At 40.4% G+C, this 22,845-nt stretch overlaps 1 protein-coding gene across 1 annotated transcript in view; it reads left to right on the forward strand.

Annotated features, from left to right (window-relative positions):
- Positions 1,723 to 22,845, forward strand: part of MFSD14B (major facilitator superfamily domain containing 14B) — a 118,643-nt gene continuing 97,520 nt past the window's right edge. The window contains exon 1 of the mRNA XM_005683502.3: positions 1,723 to 2,193. Coding sequence (XP_005683559.2) covers positions 2,095 to 2,193 — 99 coding nt within the window. The 5' untranslated portion in view covers positions 1,723 to 2,094. The remainder of the gene's footprint in view (positions 2,194 to 22,845) is intronic.

Here is a 22,845-nt window from a genome sequence, read left to right on the forward strand (position 1 = left end):
CAAGATCCGATGCTGTAAAGAGCAATATTGCATAGGAACCTGGAATGTCAGGTCCGTGAATCAAGGCAAATTGGAAGTGGTCAAACAAGAGATGGCAAGGGTGCACGTCAACATTCTAGGAATCAGTGAACTAAAATGGACTGGAATGGGTGAATTTAACTCAGATGACCACTACATCTACTACTGTGGGCAGGAATCCCTCAGAAGAAATGGAGTAGCCATCATGGTCAACAAAAGAGTCCAGAATGCAGTACTTGGATGCAATCTCAGAAATGACAGAATGAGCTCTGTTCGTCTCCAAGGCAAACCAGTCAATATCACAGTTATCTAAGTCTATGCACCAACCAGTAACGCTGAAGAAACTGAAGTTGAATGGTTTTATGAAGACCTACAAGATCTTTTAGAACTAACACCCAAAAAAGATGTCCTTTTCATTATAGGGGACTGGAATGCAAAAGTAGGAAGTCAAGAAACACCTGAAGTAACACACAAATTTGGCCTTGGAATGCGGAATGAAGCAGGGCAAAGACTACTCGAGTTTTGCCAAGAAAATGCACTGGTTACAGCAAACACTCTCTTCCAACAACACAAGAGAAGACTCTACACATGGACATCACCATGTGGTCAACACTGAAATCAGACTGATTATATTCTTTGCAGCCAAAGATGGAGAAGCTCTATACAGTCAACAAAAACAAGACCAGGAGCTGACTGTGCTCAGATCATGAACTCCTTATTACCAAATTCAGACTTAAATTGAAGAAAGCAGGGAAAACCGCTAGACCATTCAGACATGACTTAAATCAAATCCCTTATGATTATACAGTGGAAGTGAGAAATAGATTTAAGGGCCTAGATCCGATAGATAGAGTGCCTGATGAACTATGGAATGAGGTTCATGACATTGTACAAAAGACAGGGATGAAGACCATCCCCATGGAAAAGAAATGAAAAAAAGCAAAATGGCTGTCTGGGGAGGCCTTACAAATAGCTGTGAAGAGAGGTGAAAAGCAAAGGAGGAAAGGAAAGATATAAGCATCTGAATGCAGAGTTCCAAAGAATAGCAAGAAGAGATAAGAAAGCCTTCTTCAGCGATCAATGCAAAGAAATAGAGGAAAACAAAAGAGTGAGAAAGACTAGAGATCTCTTCAAGAAAATTAGAGATACCAAGGGAACATTTCATGCAAAGATGGGCTCGATAAAGGACAGAAATGGTATGGACCTAACAGAAGCAGAAGATATTAAGAAGAGGTGGCAAGAATACACAGAAGAACCGTACAAAAAAAGATCTTCACGACCCAGATAATCACGATGGTGTGATCACTCATCTAGAGCCAGACATCCTGGAATATGAAGTCAAGTGGGCCTTAGAAAGCGTCACTACGAACAAAGCTAGTGGAGGTGATGGCATTCCAGTTGAGCTGTTTCAAATTCTGAAAGATGATGCTGTGCTGTCCATAGGGGTCGCAAAGAGTCGGACACAACTTGGCTACTGAACTGAACTGAGAACATGCCCATCCATATAACTGTTGGTGGCATCAGAAAAAAATAGTTCGGCGGTTTGGCTTCCAAACCAAGGCCAAAAGTACAGTCACTAACAATATACACCGACACTCTCACTTGCCCACACCAGCTCAGGAAAAAGAAAATACGATTGGAGGCCCTAGGTGATGACGCATTTCCGGCGCGATGCGGAATCCGGAAGCCAAGGAGGCCCCGGAAGCGTGGAGGAGGGGCCTGAGGTGGGCGGGCGCCGCTGAGGCTTCAGGTGCTGGCCACCAGCTTCTGGCGGGAGCTGAGATCCGGGCGGAGGCCTCCTTCCCCGCGGCAGCTTGTGGGAGAAGCGGGGGCGGGGCGGGCCGGCCGAGGAAGAGGTGGTCAGCTACCTGAGTTGTGTTCGGTTCGGCGGTGTGGTTGCAGTCGCGCTCTTGCTGCCTCCGCATCCCTCACAACCCACGGCCTTGCTGCTGGCCTGCCGCTTGACCTACGGCCGTTTTGGGCCCCAGAGCCCATGAGAGCGCGGGCCCCGCCACCGCTTTTGCAGCTAAGCTGTAATCCAGGGGCGCCCGGAGCCGGCGGAGGCATGACCGCAGCATGAACGCGGAACCTCCGGAGGAGAAAGCAGCGTCGGAGGCGGAGGCAGGAGCCATGCCAGAGAAGCGCGCGGGCTCCCGGGCCGCGGGCGGCAACTTGGTGAGCGTGGGCTTGGAGGCCGGCCGCATCGCCCAGCCGGAAACCCGGAGTCAGGGGAGGTCGGGCCGTGTTCGCGGCCGGAGTCCAGGGCCACCCATTGCGGGACTGGGATCTGGTTCCCCTTGGGGGTGAGGCATTGACCGTCAGCTCGGCGCAGGGGCTCTGGCTCTCGGAAAACTTTTCCGACTCAGCCAGCCGACTTCATCAGTGCTCTAGCGTTGCTCACCGCTAGATTAAAAATTAGGCGACTTGGTTGTTTCAGAAGACGCCCGATGTGGGATTGTGAATATAAGTAATTTGATTTTTTCAGAGTTCTCCATACACGTGACAGCCGGTACTGCTTTCATGGTGCATTTCTGGCTTGAGCCAACTTAGAAGATGTGCGGAGAGCATTCAGAACCTGCCTTGGGCCCTGGATCCTGGACCCGGAAGGTTGAGTGGATGCTGGGCAGGTCCTTCCTGTTCCTTCTTGGTTCTCTAGGCTGTCGCTGCAGCGTTTGGTGAGCAGGATTTCAGAGGGAGCTGCCGATCCCAGGGCTCGGCTGAGGAGTTTATTCAGGCCAATCTCTTTAACAGTTTCACGTGAGATTCAGATGACTTCTGAAGCACTGGTTTTATTGGCCTGGGTTGGCAGACAGGCTATGTTCGTGGCGTTTAGATGTCTGACGGTGGAACTCTAAGCATAGAGTGTCATTTTTTAAAATATTTTTTGGAGTTTATGTTAGACAGGAGACATAGAAATGGTACAATGAATACAAACTAATGCCAGCGAGACTTCCAAAGAAAAATAGAAACTTTAGGAAAATTAAATTGTATGCAATCGGCTTCGAATTTAATTTGCTTTTAAAAGAGTGCTAAATAATGTTGAAGACCCCCTTCCTGCCCAAATGACTTTTTATTTTTGGAAAAACAACCCTTAAGGGTTCCTCATTTCAAAGATAAGATTTCTGGAAAGTGGGAAGGTTTTTCGGTAGGAGGGAAATTCTGTAGAATTGGGTTTTTCTCGTTTTGTTTTTAATTACATAAAAAGTAGACTTGTCTTCCTGCCGCTTAGAGGAGACCAAATTGCCAGCTCCTCCTCCTGTCTTTGAATCAATAGAGCATAATTACTGACCATTGGCCAAGGTACTAAGCTTGGAGGTAGCCTCCTTCATCCTTTTCCATCTTTTCATCTCATACATTAATAAGTCTATTTACGTTTACCAGGTAAAGATTTTAGGTTTTTTTTTTTTTTTAATCCTTTCTGCATTCCTGTGGTTCAGTTCCTCAGCATTTTTGAGCTAGATTTTGACTTTGATACTGTTGCTTTACCATCAGGTTGTTCTCCACCTTATTGATTAGTGGAATCAAGAATGTAAATATGATCATTACTGCTGTCCTTAAATATTTTCATTGGCTTTCCTTGGCTTATTGTATAAAAAAATAACCTGACAACTTGACACATTGTAGCATAATGATTAGATGAACATGCTTGGAATTTCCCTTTCCACCTTTTATTACCTATATAACTTAGGGCAAATTATACAACCTTTCTCAATATTTTGAACATAAATGATTGGTCAGAATGTATAAGTCATCCCTGACTGATATAAAGCGTTCAGTTCTCTCCCATGTACTAATCTATACAGTAACTAGAGCCCAACCTAAAAATTAAAATTGCTAAGTTTATGTGCTTAGAGCAGAAACTTTTGAGAGATGTGTATTCAGTGAAACTGATAGGAGTCTTGCTGCTAATTAGGAATAAATAGATTCCTGTCCAGTCTTTCCTTGTCTCTGAGGGTGCAGCTAGTCAGTGTTGATCAATTGCAGTGAATCCTGACAATGAGTTTTGGTGCTTGCTCTGTTTAGTGAGATCAGTAGAATGGGCAGGTGACAGAGTTCAGCCAGTGGCACGTTTTGTAATGTGTGTGGCCTGGGAAAGAAGTGAATGCCTTGAATATGCTCATGTCATATGCCAGTACCCCCACATCATAAGTCTTTCCTGCTTGTAGTTTCTTTCTAGGTTGCTAACAGGTGCTACGTTCTTTGCCTCCACCCCACCCCCACGCCCCCAGTTGTTTAGCAACTAAACAACAAGAACTGATTCATTTTGATGTGTTGGAATTTCCTTATACCTTGATTCTATAATAGTGTATTCATCGTTTCAGGTTTTTAGATGCTACTAATAATCACAAGCAAGACTGCCCATGTCCAGGGATTTGGTTGAACCGTTTTCTGTCTTGTTTGGCAAGAGATGTATTGACCTGAATAATAGAAGGGAATCACGTATTTATTCTAAGAGATCATTGCATTCTAGAAAAGGGAGGTGTCTGTAGCAAATAAGTTCTTGTTTTAGTGTCCTTTCTTTGCTCTGTCTCTCCCTAGTTGTATGTGTATGTAACACCTTGAAACATTGTGTCAGAATTATTTGCATTATCATTGAAAGCATATTTCCTGTTTCCAGGTAAAGGGAAATCCCTTTTGGAGTCATTTACCTTTGAGCATCTAATGAGAATTAAAGATTTCCTGCAAAGGAAATACAACTGAATTTTGCATACTAGGTATTTCACAGTGTTCATGAACTACATAGAAGCAAACTTTATGTCCACTGACAGATGAATGGATATAGATATTATATTTATGCATGGTGGAATATTACTCAGCTATAAAAACACATTTGAGTCAGTCCTAATGAGGTGAATGAACCTAGAGCCTATTGTGCAGAGTGAAGTCAGAAAGAGAAAGAAATATTGTATATTATTACATGTGTATGGAATCTAGAAAGATGGTACTGATGAACCTGTTTGCAGAGCAGCAGTGGAGATGCAGACATAGAGAACAGACTGGTGAACACAGTGGGGGAAGGCGAGGGTGGGATGAATTGAGAGAGTGGCCTGGAAATGAGAGGGTAACAGGCAGGAAGGCCAGGGGTCTCCAAATGGAGGAAATAGCCTGCAACTGTCAGACATTTTTGTCTCTCTTAAGCGGCAGGAGGAAACAAACTAGCGATATTTTCTCCTTCTCTATACAAATTTAAAAGGAGGTTTCTCTTAAAATTCTGTGTTGCCATAATGACACCTGGTTTCACTTGAAGTTAACCAATGCCTTTTTCTTGTGGAAATGTTTATCTTAAGCTATGCTAGTGTACTATGCATTTACCCCAAACTGTCTTTTAGTTGGTTCCACCTTTTGGGCTCAGAACCTACTTGATAAACCAGTATGTTATACCCTGATATTGTTCCTCTAATCTGTGTAAATGAAACTATTTGTATGGTGCTCTGCCCTTCTTCAAGATTCAAGTTAATCCTTTTATGGCCCAAGATAAACCATTTGGTGCCAAGATTATCCCAAAATGCATCTTATGGGGGAGGGGCCTGGTGCCATTCTGAGTTTTGAGACATTCCTTTCTTCCATTAACAGCCCGCTGGTGACTGTATAACATCCAGCTGCAGACTAGCAGGGGGGTACTCTTTCTGCCCCCTTCTGATGCCTATGTCAGAAGCTTTCTCTATCTCCTTTATACTTTAATAAAACTTTATTACACAAAAGCTCTGAGTGATCAAGCCTCATCTCTGGTCCGGGATTGAATTCTTCTCCGGGGGCCAAGAATCCCGGTGTCATGATTGAACAACAACCTTTCAGAAACACGTACCTCACCATGTGTTAAATAGACAGCCAGTGGGAATTCGCTATATGACACAGGGAGCTCAACCCAGTGCTCTGTGACAACTTAGAGGGCTGGGAGATGGGAGGGAGGGAACACATGTATGCCTGTGGCTGATTGATGTTGATGTACCAGCACAATATTATAAAGCAATTAGAAGGAAATGGCAGCCCACTCCAGTACTCTTGCCTGGAAAATCTCATGGGTGGAGGAGCACTGTAGGCTACAATCCATGGGGCTGCAAAGAGTCGGACATGACTGAGTGACTTCAGAAACTTAAAAAAAAAAAAAAAGCCAGTACTAGGATACCAGTTAAGATCCCTGGTGGATGGCTTCTCAGGATCAGTGCCATTCTGGTTGCATTTGATGTCTGTTTAGTTGCTTTTCCTCAGACTGTTTCAGAGAGGGCCCTTGTAAAGACTGATTTTGATTTACAGGAACAAGAATGTCATATGGGCAAAATGGAAGTGATACCAAACAGCAGTTTGCTACCAAAACAGACAGACAAAGGCTGAAATCACTAGATATGTTTTGTTTGTAAAAAATTAAAGAGAGGACTTCCCTGGTGGTCCAGTGGTTAAGATTCCTCACTCCCACTGTAGGGCAGCACTGGTTTGATCCTTAATCAGGGAACTAGGATCCTGTATCCCACAAGCTGAGTGGTATAGACAAACACAAAACAAAAACAAAAGTGAAAGAGGTCCTAGGGACATTTTAGGGGAAATTTATCTTAAAATTAGCTTTTGGTTCTTAACACTATTAGGAATCGGTATGTCATTTCAGTAATAAAACAGTACTGGGACAGTGGTGCAACCAAACTGTTAAATAAATGAGAGCAGAAAAAAGATTAAAAGCATTCATGGGTAGTTGATCTATTGCAATTTATGAGTAACTGCATCATGCTTTCATAGCAGAGACATTTATGTTTCATGTTTAGAATTATGCAGATGTCTAGACAGCTTTCTGTTATTAAGCCCAGTCTTTATCAGAACACAGACTTAGAGTTGTTGTTTTATTGTTCTTGGGCCTGATGAAGGCAGGGTTTTTCAGAATTTGCTTCTTTGGGTATCTAAGCATCCTTTTGCTCTGTTTGTCTTAACAGATTAAGTCTTTGAAGATAGGGACTACAGCTGTGTATCTTTTAATCTAAATATTTAGGCAATCATCAGTAAATGTATTCGGAGAAGGCAATGGCACCCCACTCGACTACTCTTGCCTGGGAAATCCCATGGACGGGGGAGCCTGGTAGGCTGCAGTCCATGGGGTCGCAAACAGACACGACTGAGCGACTTCACTTTCACTTTTCACTTTCATGCATTGGAGAAGGAAATGGCACCCCACTCCAGTGTTCTTGCCTGGAGAATCCCAGGGACGGGGGAGCCTGGTGGGGTGCCGTCTCTGGGGTCACACAGAGTCGGACATGACAGTGTATTAGAGAAGTAAATCAGTTCAGTCGCTCAGTCGTGTCCGACTCTGCAACCCCATGAATCGCAGCACGCCAGGCCTCCCTGTCCATCACCAACTCCCGGAGTTCACTCAGACTCGTGTCCATCGAGTCAGAGATGCCATCGAGCCATCTCATCCTCTGTCGTCCCCTTCTCCTCCTGCCCCCAGTCCCTCCCAGCATCAGAGTCTTTTCCAGTGAGTCAGCTCTTCGCATGAGGTGGCCAAAGTACTGGAGTTTCAGCTTTAGCATCATTCCTTCCAAAGAAATCCCAGGGCTGATCTCCGTCAGAATGGACTGGTTGGATCTCCTTGCAGTCCAAGGGACTCTCAAGAGTCTTCTCCAACACCACCGTTCAAAAGCATCAATTCTTTGGCGCTCAGCTTTCTTCACAGTCCAACTCTCACATCCATACATGATCACAGGAAAAACCATAGCCTTCGCTAGACGGACCTTTGTTGGCAAAAATAATGTCTCTGCTTTTGAATATGCTATCTAGGTTGGTCATAACTTTCCTTCCGAGGAGTAAGCATCTTTTAATTTCATGGCTGCAGTCAACATCTGCAGTGATTTTGGAGCCCAAAAAAATAAAGTCTGACACTGTTTCCACTGTTTCCCCATCTATTTCCCATGAAGTGATGGGACCAGATGCCATGATCTTACTTTTCTGAATGTTGAGCTTTAAGCCAACTTTTTCACTCTCCTCTTTTCACTTTCATCAAGAGGCTTTTTAGTTCCTCTTCACTTTCTGCCATAAGGGTGGTGTCATCTGCATATCTGAGGTTATTGATACTTCTCCCGGCAGTCTTGATTGTAGCTTGTGCTTCTTACAGCCCAGCATTTCTCATGATGTACTCTGCATAGAAGTTCAATAAGCAGGGTGACAATATACAGCCTTGACGTACTCCTTTTCCTTTTTGGAACCAGTCTGTTCTATGTCCAGATCTAACTGTTGCTTCCAGACCTCCATATAGGTTTCTTAAGAGGCAGGTCAGGTGGTCTGGTGTTCCTGTCTCTCTCAGAATTTTCCACAGTTTCTCGTAATCCACACAGTCAAAGGCTTTGGCATAGTAATAAAGCAGAAATAGATGTTTTTCTGGAACTCTCTTGCTTTTTCCATGATCCAGCAGATGTTGGCAATTTGATCTCTGGTTCCTCTGCCTTTTCTAAAACCAGCTTGAACATCAGGATGTTCACAGTTCATGTATTGCTGAATCCTGGCTTGGAGAATTTTGAGCATTACTTTACTAGCGTGTGAGATGAGTGCAATTGTGTGGTAGTTTGAGCATTCTTTGGCATTGCCTTTCTTTGGGATTGGAATGAAAACTGACCTTTTCCAGTCCTGTGGCCACTGCTGAGTTTTCCAAATTTGCTGGCATATTGAGTGCAGCACTTCTACAGCATCATCTTTCAGAATTTGAAATAGCTTAACTGAAATTCCATCACCTCCATTAGCTTTGTTCATAGTGATTCTTTCTAAGGCCCACTTGACTTCACATTCCAGGATGTCTGGCTCTAGGTGAGTGATCACACCATCGTGATTATCTGGTCATGAAGATCTTTTTCATACAGTATATTCTTCTGTATATTCTTGCCACCTCTTCTTAATATCTTCTGTTTCTGTTAGGTCTCTACCATTTCTGTCCTTTATTGTGCCCATCTTTGCATGAAATGTTCCCTTGGTGTCTCTAATTTTCTTGAAGAGATCTCGAGTCTTTCCCATTCTGTTATTTTCCTCTAATTCTTTGCATTGATTGCTGAGGAAGGCTTTCTTATCTCTCCTTGCTATTCTTTGGAACTCTGCATTCAGATGCTTGTATCTTTCCTTTTCTCAGTCAAGTTTAAACCAGCAGTTATGACTATCAGTGAAATTAACTTGTTGCTGTTATATGATGTTTTGGTTGACTTTATAAAACAAATTGGAGAGTTCTGTTTTATTCTCTGAAGAGTTTGTGTAATATTCAAAATACAGTTATAGAACTTGGTAGTTCTTCACTTTTTTGGACTAACGTAGTTTTAGAACAATTCAGATTTTCTGTTTGATTTTTTATTTTTTTCAGTTAGTTTTAGTAAGTTGTATTTTGCTAGGAACTTGTCCATTTCGTCTAAAATTTCAGATTAATTGGCATAAAGCTGTGCCTAACAGCCTCTTAGGCTCTTTTAAATTACTATTGGATCTTTAGTCTTTTTTTTTTTTTTTATTGCTGACATTGGTAATTTTTACCTTTAAAATACATTAATTCTCTGATGCCTTCTGGATAGTCACAAGTTTTTCAAATGGCAATAATTTCTTGTCTTAGTCCTATATTTCTGTATTATATGAACTACACTATTGGGGAAAACATTCAGTAGTGATGATAAAAGTGTACAACTGTCTCTGCTTAACAGGAGTATATATATTTTTCCACTGTCATATATGAATATGAGAGTCTGACCATAAAGAAGGCTGAACACCGAAGAATTGATGCTTTAGATCTGTGGCGTTGGGGAAGACTCTTGAGAGTCCTTTGAACTGAAAGGAGATGAAATCAGTCAGTCCTAAACATGCTGAAGCTCCAGTACTTTGGCCACCTGATGCAAAGAGCTGACTCATTAGAAAAGACCCTGATGCTGGGAAAGATTGTGGGCAGGATGAGAAAGGGGCGATATAGGATGAGATGGTTGGATGGCATCACTGAATCAATGGACATGAGTTTGAGCAAGCTCTGGGAGATGGTGAAGGACAGGGCAGCCTGGCGTGCTGCAGTCCATGGGCTCACAAAGAGTTGAACATGACTGCATGACTGAACAACAACAACAAAGTGTTCAATTGTATGGATATATCACAGTTTGATTTTTCATTTATCCCTTGGTGAAAATGTCATTTATCACCAGTTTTGGGCTGCTGCTGCTGCTAAGTCACTTCAGTCGTGTCTGACTCTGTGCGATCCCATAGACGGCAGCCCACTAGGCTCCCCCGTCCCTGGGATTCTCCAGGCAAGAACACTGGAGTGGGGTGCCATTTCCTTCTCCAATCGTGAAAGTGAAAAGTGAAAGTGAAGTCGCTCAGTCGTGCCCGACCCTCAGCGACCCCATGGACTGCAGCCTTCCAGGCTTCTCCATCCATGGGATATTCCAGGCAGGAGTACTGGAGTGGGGTGCCATTGCCTTCTGTAATGAGCAGTCATCAACCAATCTTTGTATGAACTATACCTTATTTTCTTTTAAGTAAATGTCATACTTAGGAGTAGAATGGCTAGCACATATGATAGGTGTATTGTTTTATATTTTAAGGAACTGCCAAACTATTTTAAAATGTTAATTTAAAGTTTTCTATTGCCACCAGACCTGTGCCCTTGGTCAGTCAATTTTTGCCCTTCTGTTAGATGTGTAGTGGTGTCTTACTGTGCTTTTATTTTGCATCTTTCTATGGCTAATTTTGTTCAGCATCTTTCCAGAAGCTTACTTGCCATCGTATATCTTCTTGGTGAGGTGTCTGTTCACCTCTTATGCCTTTTTATTTGTTGTTTTGTGCTATTATCTTATAATAGAGATATAATGTTTTTATTTTTATTTATTTGGGCTACAAGTCTTTTATCAGATATACATTTGCAAATATTGTGAGCAGAAGTTTTAATTTTGATGAAGTTTTAATTTTATCAGTACGTTCTTTTAAAGATTGTTTTTGTTTTCATATCTGAGAAATCCTAACTCAATATCACAATTATTTCCTTTTATATTTTTAGAATCTTTTTAGATTTTACAGTTAGTTTTATGACCCATTTTGAGTTAATTTTTATATGGTGCAAAGTATGGATGGGAGTTCTTTTTTTGTATATGGCAATGAATTATCTGTTGAGAAAACTTATTCATTGAATTGCCTTTGTACTGTTGTCAAAATTCAGTTTTCCCATATGTGTGTCCGTCTGTTCTGGATTCTCTATTTTGTTTCATTGATCTGTTTATCTTTACATCAATACCATTCAGTCTCTATTACTGGAGATTCATAATAATATTTGAAACAAGTCGAGTTTGTCCTACATCCTTGTTTTTCTCTTTAAAATGATTTTGGCTATTCTCTCGTCATGTCCAACTCTTTGCGACCCCATGGACTGCAGCATGCCGGGCTTGTCTGTCCTTCACTCTCTCCCAGAGTTTGCTCAGACTCATGTCCATTGAGTTGATGATGCCATCTAACTGTCTCATCCTCTGTTGTCTCCTTGTCCCCCTGCCCTCAATATTTCCCAGCATCAAGGTCTTTTCTAATGATCAGGCTCTTTGAATCAGGTAGTCAAAGTATTGGAGCTTCAGCATCAGTCCTTCCAGTGAATATTCAGGGTTGATTTCCTTTAGGATTGACTACAGCACCACAGTTCAAATTCTTTGGGGCTCGGCCTTCTTGATGGTCCAACTCTCACATTCATACATGACTACTGGAAAAACCGTAGCTTTGACTATATGGCCTTATGTCAACAAAGTGATGTCTCTGCTTTTTAATATGCTGTCGAGATTTGTCATAGCTTTTCTTCCAAGGAGCAAGTGCCTTTTAATTTCATGGCTGCTATTCTGAGTCCTTTGCATTTTAGAATTATAAAATCAGCTTGTCAGTTTCCACAAAAAAGTCAGCTGATATTTTCAATGGGATTGTGGCGATCCAGAAAATCAGTTTAGGAAGAGTTGAAAAAGTATAGATCCATAAACAAGGTACTCTCCATTTATTTTATGTCTTTAATTTCTCAGCTGTGCTTTATAATTTTTAATAGTTCTTCTGTGTCACTTGTCACACTCATACCTTATGTGTATGAAAGTGAAGTGTAAGTCGCTCAGTTGTGTCCGACTCTTATCGGACTTGCTATAAGATAGGACTTACTATCTTAATTTTCATATGTAACATACAGTGGTGTTCATTATGTGTATCATTGTATGTTATATTCCTAGTACTTATAACTGGAAATTCATACCTTTTGACCTCCTCGTGCAATCCCTCCCCCCAATCTCTGGTAACCACAGATCGGATCTCTTTTTCTATGAGTTTGTTTCTTTGTTTTTGAAGTAAAACTGACCTGCAACACTGTAGGAAGATCCCTTGTAGAAGGGAATGACCACCCACTTAAGTCTTCTTGCCTGGAGAATCCCATGGTCAGAGGAGCCTGGCAGGCTACAGTCCATGGAGTTGTAGAGTTGGAACGACTGAGTGACTAACTCTTTTTCTCTGTATTTAATTTGCTGATCTCAAGTTTAAACGCATCTTAATAACCCTGCATTTTTACTCCTGCTACCCTACACTCACTGTTTTTGACATTCTATTTTACATCTTTTTGTTTCCTAGATTCCTTATCTGCTTATCGTAGATAGATGATTTTGCTAATTATTGCTAGCTAATTTTGCTAATTATCCCTACTGGCTTTATACATGGCTTATTTATTAGCTGCTCTGTGTTTATCTTTACAGATGAGATTTTTCCTTTTACATTTTCTTGTTTCTAGTTGTGGCCTTTGTTTTTTCGCTTAGAGAAGTCCCTTTTAATACTCTTGTAAAGTTGATTTGGTGGTGCTGAACAAGCTTTTGCTTGTCTGTAAAACTTTTGATCTTGCCATCAATTCTGAATGAAATTCTTTGTGGGTCTTTTTCCTTTCATCATTTTAAGTATTGTGCCACTCCCTTCTCATCTGCATAGATGAGGCTGAGACGTCAGCTGATAGCTTTATGGTAGTTCACTTGTGCTTAATTTGTAGCTTTCGGTATTCTCTCTTTATTTTTGCCATTTTAATTACTAATTATCTTGGTGCGGTCCTCTTTGGGTTGACCATGTTTCAGATGTCCATGATTCCTGGACTGTGTGGGATGTCTATTTCCTTTTCCCAGTCTAGGAAATGTTCAGCTATTGTGTCTTCAAGTAAGTCTTTCTTTTCTCCTTTTGGGCCCCTGTAATACTTGTATTATAGTATGCTTGATGTTGTCCTAAAGGTCTTTTACATTGTGCTCCTTTCTTTTTGTTCTTCTTCCTTCTTTCAGTTGTGCTTTAGTTTTTTCTGCTACTCTTTCAGCTTGCTGATCCATTCCTCTGTACCATTCAGTCTATTGTTGATTCCTTCTAGTGGATTTTTCATTTCATGCATTGTATTCTTCATCTCAGGTTGGCTTTTCTTTATATTTACTTGCTATTATATATGCATAAAAGTTTAACTCTTTGTTAAACACAAATTTTTAATTTTAATGGAGTCCACCATAACTTTCTCTTGCATGGATGGTGATGATAGTGTTGTGTATACAAGCTTATCATGAAACTAAGGGACCTAATTTTGGAGTCTGTGATCTATTTCGAATTACTTTTTTAAAAAAATTCATACTGTATATATATACATAACATAAAAACGATCGTGTTGGCCATTATGCTTCAGTGGCATTTGAGTACATTAGAATTGTTGTGCAACCATTACTGTTGTCCATCTCCAGAACTTTTCATTATCCCAACTGAACTCAGTCAGTACCCATTAAACTGTTAACTCCCCATCTCCCTGTCCTCCCAGCCCCTGGCAACCACTGTCTACTTTCTGTCTTTATGAAGCTGACTACTTTAGGTACCTAGTATAAATACAATCATACAGCATCTGTCCTTTTATGACTGGCTTATTTCACTTAGCATAGTTTCTTCAAGGTTTATCCATGTTGTAACATGTCAGAATTTCCGGTCTTTGTTGCTGAAAAATATTCCATTACATTCATATAGCATATTTTGTTCATACATTAATATACCAGTGGACACTTGGGTGGCTTCTACCTTTCGGCTGTTGAGAATAATGCTACTATGAATGTAGATGTGAATACCTCTTTGAGACACTGCATTCAGTTCTTTTGCATATAGAAAGTAGAATTACTGGATCTATAGTAAGGCTTGGAGAACCGCAGTCTGAAAAGGACACTCAGGGACAGCCTCTAGTGGACTGACAGAGTTTATTATCCAATTGTGTAGTTTTATAATTTTTAGGGAATAGAGCATAAGGCTGACCTGCACGTAGCCATTCTAGATAAACATTAAAACATTTAAGCATAAAATACAGTTCCCACCGCCCAAGCTATAACATACCTTTGGCGAAACTCTAGAGAGAGTCTTATCATAAAACAACAGTCCTTGCTCTCAAAAACAGGTGGTCAAAAAAAAAAGCCTTCAAATGCCTCAAGGCCGGGCATGTAACCCTTCGTTATCCGTTCCCAGCCTTGGGCACTCGGTAAACGCTCATAACCCTTTGTTATGCTCTTCCCAGCTTCCAACCTTCGTCATGAGTGGAGCAAATACATTTTCAGTATTTACTCAAAGCCTTCGAGCTCCTCCACACTGGATCTATTTTAAGTTTTCTTAGAAACCCCATACTGTTTTTCACAATGGCCATAGCATATTATGTTCTGACTAACAATGCACCAGGGTTCCAATTTCTCTATATCTTTGTAAGCACTTGTTATTTTCTGGTTTTAATTTTTGTTTTTCAGTCTTAGGCATCCTAATAAACACAAAGTAATATCACATTTTTTTTTTTGGTTTTCATTCCCTAATGATTGGTGATACTGAGCATCCCTTCATGTATTTATTTCTTCTTGCCCAATTTTTGATGTGTGTGTGTGTGTGTGTGTTCTTGAGTTGTTAAAAATATGCTCTGGATATTAATCTCTTATCTGATATGTGATTTGCAGATTCTCCTATGAGTTGTCTTTTCCTTCTGTTAATAATGTCCTTTGATACAAGGACATTAAATCCAACAGGTTTGTACTTTTTTTTTTGAGCATAGTTATTTTTATTTAGAGTTTTAAGTGAGGCTATCAACATATGGATTTCTTGTATTACTTTAAAAAGAATTTAATTGGACAATAATTACCTTACAGCCTTGTGATGGTTTTTGCCATACATGAATCGGCCATAGGCATACGTATGTCCCCTCCCCTTTACCCCCAACTTCCCACCTTCCTCCCCATGCTGTCCCTTCAGATTGTCACAGAGCAGCGGAGAGGTTTGTGTTTTGATCAAGTTTAGTGTATCTGTTTTTTTCTTTTTCTCTCGGTGTTCAGTTCAGTTCAGTTCAGTCGCTCAGTTGTGTCCAACTCTTTGCAACCCCATGAATCACAGCCAGGCCTCCCTGTCCATCACCAACACCCGGGACTCACTCAGACTCACGTCCATTGACTCAGTGACGCCATCCAGCCATCTCATCCTCTGTCGTCCCCATCTCCTCCTGCCCCCAATCCCTCCCAGCATCAGAGTCTTTTCCAATGAGTCAGCTCTTCACATGAGGTGGCCAAAGTACTGGAGTTTCAGCTTTAGCATCGTTCCTTCCAAAGAAATCCCAAGGCTGATCTCCTTCAGAATGGACTGGTTGCATCTCCTTGCAGTCCAAGGGACTCTCGAGTGTCTTCTCCAATACCACAGTTCAAAAGCATCAAGTCTTCGGCACTTAGCTTTCTTCACAGTCCAACTCTCACATCCATACATGACCACTGGAAAAACTGTAGCCTTGACTAGACGGACCTTTGTTGGCAAAGTAATGTCTCTATTGCCAAGTCCAATGTCATGAAGCTTTTGTTTTGTGTTGTCATCTAAGTTTTATAGTTTTAGCTCCTATGTTCAAGGCATTGACCCATTTTGAGTTTGTTTTTTGCACATGAGAAAGTGAAAGTGAAAGTCACTCAGTCATTTTGGACTCTTTGGAATTCTCCGGGCCAGAATACTGGAGTGGGTAGCCTTTCCCTTCTCCAGTGGAATCTTCCTAAAGCAGGGATTGAACCCTGGTCTCCCGCATTGTGGGCATATTCTTTACCAGCTGAGCCACCAGGGAAGCCCTTTCTGTACCTGATGTAAAGTAAAAAGGTCTCCTGCATTCTTGTGCATGTGAATATCCCACTTCCCTAGCACTGTTCATTGAAGAAACTGTTCTTTCTCCATTGAATGGTCTTAGCACCCTTGTTGCAAATTATTTAACCATTGTGCAAGTGTTTATCTCTGGATTCTCTTATACTAATTTGGTCTATATGTCTGTCTTTATCACAGTACCACACTGTTTTGATTATTTTTGTATTGGGTTGGCAAAAAAGTTCATTCTGGTTTTTCCGTAAGATGGCTCTAGTAGTGCTTAGTCGTCTTTAAGTTCATTTAGAACAAGTTTGTTAGATTTTATTGTGACAGCTCTTATATCAGCATGCATCTAATAAAAAAAAGTTGGTGAATTTTTGTGTATCCATTTTAATATTGAAGATGGAAAAAACAAATTTTGGACATATTATGCTTTATTATTTCAAGAAAGGTAAAAATGCAATTGAAATGCAAAAAAAAAGAGGAAAAAAAATACGTGCAGTGTATGGAGAGGGTACTGTGACTGACTGAATATGTCAAAAGTAGTTTCCAAAGTTTTATGCTGGAGATTTCTTGCTGGACAATGCTCCACAGTCAGGTAAACCAGTTGAAGTTGAAAGCAATTAAATCAAGACATTAATTGAGAACAATCAATGGTATGTCATGCAGGAGATAGCTCACACACTCAAAATATCCAAATCAAGTGTTGAAAACCATTTGTACCAGCTTGGTTATGTTAATCACTTTGGTGTTTGAGGTCCACCTAAATTAAGCCAAAAAAACTTGACTATATTTCTACACGTGATTCTCTACTTAAACATAATGAAAACATTCTGTTTTTAAAACAAATTGTTACAGGTGATGAACAGTGGATAGTGTACAATAATGTACAAGTGAAGATATTATGGGGCAAGCAAACTTAACCACCAAGCAAATGAAAACCAAGGCTGGTTTTCATGCAAAGAAGGTGACGTTGTGTGTATGGTGGGATTGGAGGGAGTCTTCTATTATGAGCTCCTTCTGGAAAACCAATTGATTATTTCCAACAAGTACTGCTCCCAGTTAGACAAACTAAAAGCAATACTTGACTAAAAAGCATCAGGAATTAGTCAACAGAAAACACATACTCTTCCATCATGATAATGCAAGATTGTATGTTTCCTTGGTGACCAGGCAGAAACTGTTACATCTTGGCAGGGAAGTTCTGATTTCTCTGCTATATTAGCCAGACATTGTACTTCCAGATTTCCATTTATTTCAGTATTTATAAAATTCTCTTAATGGAAAAAGTGTCAATTCCCTGGAAGACTGTAGAAGGCACCTGGAGCAGTTCTTTGCTCAAAAAGATAAAAGCTTTGGATGATGGAATTTTGAAGTTGCCTGCAAAGTGGCAGAAGGTAGTGGAACAAAATGGTGAATACATTATTCAGTAAAGTTCTTCGTGAAAATTTAAAAAAAAAAAATGTCTTTTATTTTTTAACTTAAAAGCCAAAGGAAGTTTTTAGCGAACCCAGTAATGTTTTCAGATCAGGAATTGTGAGAACTACAGGTTTGTTCTAATTTTTCTAGATTTATTTTGGCTATTTAAGGTTCCTTGAGATTTCCATATATGATCACAACATCTTAAATAGAAATAATTTTGATTCTTCCTTTCCATTTTGATTTTTTTTTTCCTTCCCTAATTACTCTGGCTAGAACTTTCACTACTGTGTTGAATATAAACTGTGAAACTGGGCATCCTCCTGACCTTGGATAAAAAGGTTTTTCCACCTTTGACTATTTTGATGTTAGGTATGGAGTTTGCATATGTGCCCTTTATTATATTGAAATAGTTTCCTTAGATGCTTGTTTTTGGGATCTTTTTTTTTAAACCATAGAACGGTGTTAATTTTGTGGAAGGCTTTTTCTGCATCATTTGAGGTTGAGCATGTGAGTTGTTCCCCCTTCATTTTGATATGGTATATTTCATTGGTTGCTTTTCATATATGACATATTTTTACATTCCAGGAATAAATCTCACTTGGTCGTGGTGTATAGCTCTTTTAGTACGCTGCTACATTTGGTTTGCTAGTATTTTGTTAACCACCTGACCTGCCTCTTGAGAAATCTGTATGCAGGTCAGGAAGCAGCAGATAGAAGTGGACATGGAACAACAGACTGTTTCCAAATAGGAAAAGGAGTACGTCAAGGCTGTATATTGTCACCCTGCTTATTTACCTTATATGCAGAGTACATCATGAGAAACGCTGGGCTGGAAGAAACACAAGCTGGAATCAAGATTGCCAGGAGAAATATCAATAACCTCAGATATGCAGATGACACCACCCTTATGGCAGAAAGTGAAGAGGAACTAAAAAGCATATTGATGATAGTGAAAGAGGAGAGTGAAAAAGTTGGCCTAAAGCTCAACATTCAGAAAACAAAGATCATGGCATCCGGTCCCATCACTTCATGGGAAATAGATGGGGAAACAGTGGAAACAATGTCAGACTTTATTTTGGGGGGCTCCAAAATCACTGTAGATGGTGACTGCAGCCATGAAATTAAAAGACGCTTACTCCTTGGAAGAAAAGTTATGACCAACCTAGATAGTATATTCAAAAGCAGAGACATTACTTTGCCAACTAAGGTCCATCTAGTCAAGGCTATGGTTTTCCTGTGGTCATATATAGATGTGAGAGTTGGACTGTGAAGAAGGCTGAGCGCCAAAGAATTGATGCTTTTGAACGGTGGTGTTGGAGAAGACTGTTGAGAGTCCCTTGGACTGCAAGGAGATGCAACCAGTCCATTCTGAAGGAGATCAGCCCTGGGATTTCTTTGGAAGGAACGATGCTAAAGCTGAAACTCTAGTACTTTGGCCACCTCATGCGAAGAGTTGACTCATTGGAAAAGACTCTGATGCTGGGAGGGATTGGGGGCAGGAGGAGAAGGGGATGACCGAGGATGGGATGGCTGGATGGCATCGCTGACTCAATGGACGTGAGTCTAAATGAACTCCGGGAGTTGGTGATGGACAGGGAGGCCTGGCGTGCTGCAGTTCATGGGGTTGCAACGAGTTGGACACGACTGAGCGACTGAACTGAACTGATCACATCAACAACATAGGAAAACTACTCTCTAGTTGTCTTTTCTTGAAGTGTGTTTGTCTGACTTTATACAGGTAATGCTGTCATCATAGAGAGGCTTCATAAAATGTGTTCAATTGTGAGAAGAGTCTGAGAGGGATTGGTGTTCTTTAAATGTTTGGTTTAAAGTGAAGCCATCAGATTCAGGGCTTTTCTTTGTCCGGAGGTTTTTGATCGCTGATTCATTCTTCTCACTAGTTCTAGGTCTGTTTTTATAATCTGTTCTTGATTCAGCCTTAGTAGATTTTGTGTTTATAGGAATTTGTCCCTTTCAACTAGTTTATCCAATTTGTTGGCATACACATGCCTGAGTACTGAGTAATCCCTTGTGACATATCTTTTACTTTTGATTTTACCAATTTAAGTCTTCCCTCTATTTTTCTTGTTACTTTTGCTAAAGATTTGTCAATATTTTGATATTTTCATAAATATCACCTTTTGATTTTGTTGCTTTTCTATATTGCATTTACTTTTTCTATAATCTGTTCTTTCTTTCCTTTTTTCTTTTTTGCTTTGTGTTTGCTCTTTTCTAGTTTCTTACAGTGAAAAGCTAGATTATTGACTTCACATCTTCTGTTATCAGGCATTTACAGCTATAAGTTTGCCTCTAAACAGTGCTTTAGCTGCACTCAAGAAGATTTGATATGTTATGTTTTTCTTTTCCTTCGTCTGATAGTTTGGTAACTTGCCTTGTGAGTTCATCTTTCACCCATCATCATTTTTAGGTATACATTGATTAATATTCACATTTATGAATTTTCCAAATTTTTGTATGTTACTGACTTCTGGTTTCATTTCATTGTGTGACCACAATATACTTTGTGTGATTTTTAATTGTTTAAAATTTATTCAAAGTTGTTTTATAGTCTTTTCATGTGCACATGAGAAGAATGTGTATTCTGCTGTAGTAGGGTAGGATACTCAGCATCTGTCATGTCTAGTTAGTGTACAGTGTTGGTGAAATCTTCTGTTTGTCAATCTTGTCTAATTGCTTTATCCATTATTGGAAGTGGATAGGGAAGTCTCCAGTTAATTGTTGATTTTTCTGTTTGTGCCTTTTTTAAAAGGTGTAGGTGCCAGTGGATGAGGGGGATTGACTTAATGTTGCACACTATAAATATCTTTGATATTGATTGTGAGTGAAGTTTCTCAGTGATGTCCAACTCTTTGCGACCCTGTGGACTGTAGCCTGCCAGGCTCCACCATCCATGGGATTTTCCAGGCAGTAATACTAGAGTGGGTTGCCATTTCCTCCTCCAGGGGATCTTCCCAACCTGGGGATCAAACTCGTTTCCCGCATTGCAGGCAGAATCTTTACCATCAGAGCCACCAAGAAAACTATATTGATCATAAAGGGGTCCTGTAAATAAATATGATATATCACACTTTTAATGAAAAGCACAAAAGGTAAACAATTCATAGAAAAAATGCAAATACCTAATAACCATAGGAGGAGAAGGCAATGGCACCCCACTCCAGTAGTTTTGCCTGGAAAATCCCATGGACAGAGGAGCCAGCCCACCAGGAGGCTGCAGCCCATGGGGTCATTAAGAGTTGGACATGACTGAGTGACTTCGCTTTCACTTTTCACTTTCATGCATTGGAGAAGGAAATGGCAACCCACTCCAGTGTTCTTGCCTGGAGAATCCCAGGGACAGGGGAGCCTGGTGGGCTGCCATCTATGGGGTCACACAGGGTCAGACACAACTGAAACAACTTAGCAGCAGCTACAGCAATAACCATAGGAAAGAAGCTCAATTTCATTTGTAATCAGGGAAATCCAAAATAGAATGAGATAATCATTTTTAAAAAGTCTTAACAAAAATGTGAAACTTATTTGTAATATTAGAATATAAGGAGACAGGTACTTTCAAGCACTGTTGATGTGGCAAGTTTTTTAAATTTTTGGTGACTTAATAAATTTTTGGTGTTTTTACTATTTTGTTATGAATATACCCATGTATTCATCACCTTATTCTAGATGAAACACTATCTCTCTTTTTTTAGCTATAAATTTATTTAATTTTTTAGTTGAAGGATAATTGCTTTACAGAATTTTGTTGTTTTCTGTCAGTTCTCAATATGAATCAGCCATAGGTATACCTATACCCGCTCCCTCCCATCTCCCTCTTCATCCCACCCCTCTAGGTTGATACAGAGCCCCTGTTTGAGTTCCCTGAGACATAACAGCAAGTTCCCACTAGCTATGTATTTTAGATATGGTAATACAGGTTTCCATGTTACTCTCTCCATACATCTCACCCTCTCCTCCCCTCTCCCTGTGTCTGTAAGTCTATTCTCTATGTCTGTTACTCCACTGCTGCCCTGTAAATAAATTCTTCAGTACCATGTTTCTAAATTCCATACATTTGCATTAGTATATGGTATTTATCTTTCTCTTTCTGACTTACTTCACTCTGTATGGTAGGCTCTAGGTTCATCCACTTCATTGACTCAAACGCATTCTTTTTATGACTGAGTAATTCTCATTGGAAAAGACTCTGATGCTGGGAGGGATTGGGGGCAGGAGGAGAAGGGGACGACAGAGGATGAGATGGCTGGATGGCATCACCGACTCGATGGACATGAGTCTGAGTGAACTCTGGGTGTTGGTGATGGACAGGGAGGCCTGGCGTGCTATGATTCATGGGGTTGCAAAGAGTCGGACACGACTGAGTGACTGAACTGAACTGAATATTCAATTGTGTGTATGTACCACAACTTCTTTATCCATTCCTCTGTCGATGGACATCTAGGTTGCCTCCATGTTCTTTACCAGCTGAGCCACAAGGGAAGCCCCTTCCATGTTCTAGCTGTTGTAAATAGTGCTGCAATGAATAGTGGGATACATGTGTATTTTTCAGTTTTGGTTTCCTTAGGAGTGGGATTGCTGGGTCATATGGTGGTTTTCTTCGTAGCTTTTTAAGGACTCGCCATACTGTCTCCTATAATGGCTGTATGAATTTGCATGCCCACCAACAGTGCAAGAGCGTTCCCTTTTCTCCACACCCTCTCCAGCATTTATTATTTGTAGACTTTTTGATGATGGCCATTCTGACCAGTGTGAGGTGATACTTCATTGTAGTTTCAATTTGCATTTCTCTAATAATGAGCAATGTTGAGCATCTTTTCATGTGTTTGTTAGTCATCTGTATGTCTTCTTTGCAGAAATGTCTGTATAGGGCAGAAATGTCTGTGTAGGTCTTTTCTCACTTTTTGATTGGGTTGTTTGCTTTTCTGGTATTGAGTTGTACGAACTGCTTGTATATTTGATATTGATCCTTCGTCAGTTGTTTCACTTGCTGTTATTTTCTCCCCTGAGGGTTGTCTTTTCACCTTGCTTATAACTTCCTTAGCTGTACAAACACTTTTAAGTTTAATCAGGTCCCACTTGTTTACTTTTGTTTTTATTTCCATTACTCTAGGAGGTGGGTCATAGAGGATCTTGCTTTGATATGTCATCAAGTGTTCTGCCTATGTTTTCTTTTAAGAGTTTTATAGTTTCTGGTCTTACATTTAGGTCTTTAATCCATTTTGAGTTTATCTTTGTATATGCTGTTAGGAAGTGTTCTAATTCCCATCTTTTACATGTTGCTGTCCAGTTTTCCCAGGACCATTTATT

This window comes from Capra hircus, chromosome 8 (assembly GCF_001704415.2).
Source record: "Capra hircus breed San Clemente chromosome 8, ASM170441v1, whole genome shotgun sequence".
Lineage (NCBI taxonomy): Eukaryota > Metazoa > Chordata > Mammalia > Artiodactyla > Bovidae > Capra > Capra hircus.